A 6,433-nucleotide genomic window follows, 5' to 3' on the forward strand; every position below is an offset into this window, starting at 1 on the left:
CGGTGTCAGAGACTTGAAAATATTAACCCTTTTAGAAGTAAGTCTTAGGACTGCACACGATTCAGCAGAAAATGTGAAGAAATCAGTCTGCTTTTTAAATATCTGATTTCTATACCATGATTACGCCCTTTATTTTGATTTTTTTTTAAATATTCGGAGGTTTCTTAAAGGTTCTTGATTGGCTTCACTGTCTATGGGTACATTCCAAAAATTTCTGTCATTTCATTTTGGATTTGTTGAAATCTTTCTGGTAAATGTCAACATTCACCACATTTCTGACATTGTCATACCACTGTACATAGGAGTACACATGAATATATAAACATATAGTCTGTAAATATATAATTTGGACTAGTCAAGGAGAGGGTGAAAAAACTGTTTCCCAAAGAGAGTTTAAAAGTTGAGCACACTACTGAAATCAGAGACACCGTACATGTAAAACTTTCAACACAATGTATTTCTTTGTTTTTAAGAAGGCACAAGACTTTTGGCTGTTCTCCCTAATCATGCATTCTAGCATCTATCCATTCATCTATAAATATTGCTGGGCTTTTATGACACACTGCAGCATGTCAACCTAAAAGTGAGCCTTAAGGCAGAAGAGGCATGACGTGGACCAGGGTGACAGGTAGCAATGGTGAGCCATTTCCCTGCTGCTCCTTTTTGATCCATATTCCAGTAAGCATGTAGTAGGAAGTGGAATGAATTGGTTCTTGCAGAGGCGTAGCTGGGCCAGAGTGCCCCCGCCCCTCCTTACCTTAGTCAGGCTGGAGAAGGGGCCTGTTCTCTTCAGGCTGAAAATGGCCTGGTGGGAACTACACTTCCCAGGAGACCCTGGGGCTTGCAAGATATCCTGGGAAGTGTAGTTCCCACCAGGCTGTTTTCAGCCTGAAGGGAACAGGCTGCTTCTCCAGCCTGCACTGTTTCATGAAGGTAAGTGTGTATGTGTGGGGGTGCTGCGGGGGGCAGGAGAGGGCGATTCCCCCTCCAGGAGTGCGCCCGGTACAATGCGCACCCCCCGATCCCCTGGTAGCTCCACCTCTGGGTTCTTGCAATGCCTTTTGCCCACACCAAATGACATTGGATTGCTATTGGGCATTGGTTTGTTGAACAGTTTAATTAACAGAGACCTCTCTGGTTTTTCTGCAGCGGTTATGTCAGCTGACTGCTCCAGCAGGGGACCTGCCCCAGCCAAAGAAGCACTTGGTTGACTTGACAGGACAGTGGGACCACTCCAAGCCAGGATGCCAGAGCCCAGCCAAAGAAGTGCTCATCACTACAGAGAAGGAAACTGCCTTCTGGAGCTCCTAGGAGGTGTCTTTGTTTAAGTTTTGGAAAGGCTGGTGCTTATTTCTGGTGGCTTTCCTTTACACGTGGTATGAAGTCCTCTTCAGTCCCTCTCTGCCTTGGACAGATTCCCCCCAAGAAGCAGAAATTTCTGACCTGGGATGGCTTCTTCTCTTCCATCTTGACCTGGCACCCAGAATGGGACAGGACCAACAGTGTTTTTCACATATGGACAACAACTATTAGAAAGCTACGAAATTGGGCCAAATCTCAGTGATAGATCACATGCTTTATCTGCTTTAAGGCCCTGGTTGAATCCCTGGAATCTCCAGTTAGAAGGATTTCAATGGCCAGGTTAGGAGGGCAAACCCCCCTGCCTATTTTGGAAAGTAAGTGCTAGCCACACTGGACAATACTGGTCTTCAAGAATCAAGAGTGTGACTCAATAAAAAAGAAGCTTCCTTCATGAGATCAAAAGTTCTGGGAGGGTGCATAGTGCAAGGGTACACCCCATACATTGGGGTCAGAAGGTCTTGGGTTCAATCCCAGCCATCTCCAGCTTTACAAAAGGGTCTCTGGTGACCAATGTTGGCCATAGTTGACAGTGCTATGCTATGGGAGCCAATGACACCTCCAAGGCAGCTTCATATGGACTCAGCTTTTCAGGCTGGAGAACATGCTTTGCAGACAGTTACAAATTCAAGCCCCAGCTTTAAAGAAAGGAACTCTACTGGAAGTTCCAGGAAAGACTCTAGAACAGTTCTCTCTAGTGAAGTGTTCACAACACCTGCCAGTTTTCCTGGTGCCTGCTCGCTCCCAAAGGTACCTGAATGGAACAGGGAGAAAAAAAGACCAGAGACCTTTGAGTCAATCACTTCCAGCTGGCTTACTTATAAAACACTGATCTTACCCCCAGGTAGGAGTATCCTAGCTAGCCTCACACTCACACACAGTTTGACCACAGAGTTTCTTATCTCTCAATATGCCTGCTACTTTCTTTGGAAGTGGATTCTAAGCCCTATCTCTTCTCCAAACCAAAGAGCCCGTCCAGCTTTCCTGCACCTTCTTGAAGGGAGACTTTCTTACCTTATTAAGCAGGCCATTCCATAAGGCAGGGCCACAAGCTCAGGTTCAGGGCACTGTTTTACCGGTTTATAGGGCAGTAACAATCCACAGTACCTTCAGAAGGCTTTGGTCAGGTGAGAAGGGCTCCCACAGAGAGAGGTAGTCCCATGGATAAGTGGTTCCTAAGCCTCAAAGGATTTTGTAAATAATAATCATGGGGAATGGTGGAACCTGAGTATCCACCAAAATTATCGCTTATCTCCAGACTATAGAGAGCTGGAGAAAATGAATGCTTTGCAGGGTGGAATTGATGGCATTGTAACCCACTGAGATCCTTCCCAAGCTCAATCCACAGAATTCCACGAATTCCCCAATTTGGAGCTGGCAATCATATCCCCTCCCCCAACCTCTGCTGATGGTAAGGGCAGATCTGGCAACCCTACATTATCAGTACTTCAAAGTTGTCTTTAGTGGCAGTTTCACATAGAGCACATTACAACAGTTTAAGCTTCATGGTTACCATGGATTGGATCCACATGGATTGGTCAGTCAAGGTAGGAAGCCAACCTCTGAACTAAAAAATATGGGGAGAAGGTTTTTGTGTGTGGGGGAGGCAACAGAATTAGATGGGGTGGTGGTAAACAAGGCTAGGTTTCCCATTGCAGCACTGGCCCATCCTTTGATGCATCTTTTTCTTTTCAAAACTTTTCCCACTGTCCAGTGCAAGAGTATGCAGGCAAAACAAAATTAAAGAGTTGAGAGTCAGTGGTCAAGAACAAGCTAGTTGGTTGGCATCAAGGCAAAAGATTATACTCCACCAGCATTTGAAGATTTGTAATTTGTAAATACATATGAGGACTCTCCCTATGATCTGGTATTCTCAGGCAATTCTCCTAACCACAGTTGTTACCAGCACTGATATCTTTCAGAATGAAGCCTTTGCCTTGCATATGAATGTACAAACTTACCTGGAATGAACTGCTCTACCAAGCTCATCACTAGTCCAACTGGTGCCAGGTCTCACAGGAGCTCAGGCAAAGACATTTCCCGGTCCTTCTAACTGCGATCCTTTCAAAGGGGACACTGGAAAGGAAACCAACAGGGTCCTTCTGTATACAAAATGTATGCTTTACTGCTGCTTTTCAGTTCCTCTGCTCATCAGTAATAAATTGGCAGCAAAACATTTTTTTAAAAAAAAATTGTGACCAAAAGGTATCAATGCTCCTTTCCTTTCCTTGTGCCTTCACTCCCTCACCAAATTCCTGACAAAACATTTCTAATCCTCAATAAATAAATAAATAATACCGATGTCGGAAATGATATCAATTATGCAAAAGAAGCAAAGGCAGCAAGATCTGCATAATTTATTTTAATTGCAGGGATTTTAGGTGCTTCTTTCGCTCACCCTTTGGAAGCTGCTGCTTCTTCTTTTTTTTTTTTAACCAAGTTGCAAACTGCTGTTTGGGCTCCAAAATCAGAACCGAGCGCTCGACCCCTCTCATTTCATGAGGGCCTAGAGGAGAAGAAGGTGATAAATTGGAAGCAAGATGAGTTTGCCAGGAAAAAAAAAGTGTCAAAGCCATTTAAAATCTTTTTTTTTTTGCAAACTTTTGAGAAGAAGATACCGGTGCAGAAAGAAAATGCAGCAGGCTGACAGGATTTCAACTTGAATGTACCACTTTTGATGTAGCTCTGTGTGACGTTCTCGAGTTGCTGGAAAACGAAAAGAAATGTGACTTGAACAGACCTGCCCTAAACTTAAATGCCTAAACCATATTAGCATACATTGGAGACATGTAAGAAATACTGAAAATGAAATCTCACCAGATACCAGCTTAGCAATTATGATGCAAAGGCTTGGATACGGCTTGTGATGCAGAAAGAACAGATGGGAACGGAAAGCCCATCTGGCTAGAAAACCAAATATTGTGGACTGGATTTCCTTCCTTTGTAAAACCTCGCTCAAATTCGCAGTCAACTAAAAACACTGACTGGGACCTCTCACTGCAAGCCTTGTAGCTTGAGCTGATTCATCTTTACTTGCAATAAGTAAAAACATATTACTTCAAATTATCCAAATAATCTATTTGGATAAGTTTAGGAATTAAGCTTACTAGGGGCTGTTCCCCACTTACCAATTGTTGTGGGCCAAAGGGCGTCTACCCCGCGTGCGTTAGACTCCGCAGCTTTTGAGCACAGAGAAGTTGTTCCCCACATCATTTTGCTCTTCGGGAAATCTTCCCTAAAGAACGCGGGGTCAGAATTGCAGCGTTCCCCAAAAGCACATGTTCCACAGTGATTGCAGCCATTGGAGGGCAGGTCTCTGTTTTGATTGGCTGGTCGGACTCTTTTTTTGTCGTCAACACGTGCACACGTCATCATAACGTTGCTGGTCGCGTTTTGTCCACCTCCTGTTCTGGCTTCTGATCGGCTTGTTCCTTGTGGCGCACTAATATCTGCCGATGTCCCCCACAATACTCCAAAATGTTGCTCTTCCGACCAGGTCCAAAAATGATGCGCACTAAGGGGGCAGAAGAGCGTCAGAATTGGGGTGGCCGCATTGCCGTTGCTGGTGCCGTAGGGAGCGCTGCAGAACCCCGGGTCAGAGGTGTACTGCAGGTAAAGATAAAGGTTTGAGCAGGTAAAGGATAAATTGCAACAAACTGCAAGCATTTGTTGTGGTTGTTACGCCTTTCCCCCGTGCAATAAAGCAACATGCCCTGAAGAATAATCAGATGTGGTCTAAAATGGGGCAGTGGGAATGGGGGATTTCCTTCCCTTGACAGCACCCTTGTCAAGATACAACAAAGAAAACTGTCCTCTTTCACCAAAGAAAGATACTTGCCAAATTTCCTTTTCATCTGTGATGGGGCTCTTTTGCTGTGGTAGGCAGAAAGCAAAAAATCTTTACAGAGACAAGGATGGGTATTTGGTAGTGACCATGTGGTGGTGGAAAGGGCCATCAGGTGTCAGCTGACTGCAACCCTTGGACTTCCTTGGTGGTGTCCCATCCAAGTATTAACCAGAGATTTGATAAGATCTGGCTAGTATAGGGTCACTAAATATTTTTTTTGCTGGGGGTTGGATGGGTTTGACTTTTGTGTGTCACAAAGAAATCCCCAGGACTGGATCCCATGGAAGATTTCTATGTACGCTAGAGCTTTTGTGCAGGCGGAAATGTACTAAAAGGATCACACGGGCAGTTTGCACTGTGGTAAAATTTATTGTATCCCAACATGTATTTCCACTTGCACAAGACACTGTACACATAATTACCAGCTAGTGGCCTGTATTGCAGTATATCTAGCACTATAGTTCATGCAAGTAGAACGGTGCTAAGTGAGTTTGCAGAGCAGTGTCCGACCCCCCGCCCCGCCTCAACAGCTTCATTTCTGCATTCAGGTTGCTACCAATAAAGTATCAGAGCCAGGTTTTTTTGAAAGAAGTTAACTTGACTTGAAATACTTCCATTTTCTGATAATAACTTGACTTTACAAACAACAATTTGAAGGCCTCTATATATGTTCGTGATACATTTTGGGGGACAAAGAACAGGTGACATCTAGAACACCAGCTCTAACAGGGGGTGGTTGGCCTTTGCACAGAGGGCTGGCAAAAATATTGCATTTGCTCTTGTAGAGAAGTTTCATCCCAGGCGAGAAGAGACATCCATGCTCTTCTGGGAGGCAACTAAGAGGTTTCAAAAGCCCCGAGGCAAAAACAAATTGGAGGATCCATAGGCCGCATTGCTGTAAGGTGTATCAGACTTGGTTAAGGTTGCCAACTTTTGAACCAGCCCTTTGGCCATGCCGTTCAAACCACTGGAGCTGCAGAAATTAGTGAATGATAATGTTTACCTGAACAACATGGGAAAAGCTTCCTCGGCTATCTCTTGCATGTCAAACCGATCATTAAAAAGCAAGAATGAGAAAGCCAGTGTGGGGTAGGTAGGTGAATTTCCAGGTCAGTCGGTAACTCTGAAGCTTGCTCATCACTGTCATATTAATATTGTGAAACAACACATTGATAAGCAAGGATCAGGCCAGGTACGTGACCCTGATAATGAAAAAAGCAATCCTGT

At 44.4% G+C, this 6,433-nt stretch overlaps 2 protein-coding genes across 3 annotated transcripts in view; one reads left to right on the forward strand and one right to left on the reverse strand.

Annotated features, from left to right (window-relative positions):
• The window catches only part of LOC125434730 (sodium- and chloride-dependent GABA transporter 2-like), a 193,534-nt gene extending 188,451 nt beyond the window's left edge, over positions 1–5,083 (forward strand). For both annotated transcript variants that reach the window (XM_048500342.1, XM_048500343.1), the window contains exon 15: positions 1,150–5,083. In XM_048500342.1, coding sequence (XP_048356299.1) covers positions 1,150–1,311 — 162 coding nt within the window. In that variant the 3' untranslated portion in view covers positions 1,312–5,083. The remainder of the gene's footprint in view (positions 1–1,149) is intronic.
• The window catches only part of B4GALNT3 (beta-1,4-N-acetyl-galactosaminyltransferase 3), a 403,403-nt gene that overhangs the window by 392,316 nt on the left and 4,654 nt on the right, over positions 1–6,433 (reverse strand). The gene's annotated exons all lie outside the window — the stretch shown is intronic.

Source organism: Sphaerodactylus townsendi, linkage group LG06 (genome assembly GCF_021028975.2).
Source record: "Sphaerodactylus townsendi isolate TG3544 linkage group LG06, MPM_Stown_v2.3, whole genome shotgun sequence".
NCBI classification, from domain to species: Eukaryota; Metazoa; Chordata; class Lepidosauria; order Squamata; family Sphaerodactylidae; genus Sphaerodactylus; species Sphaerodactylus townsendi.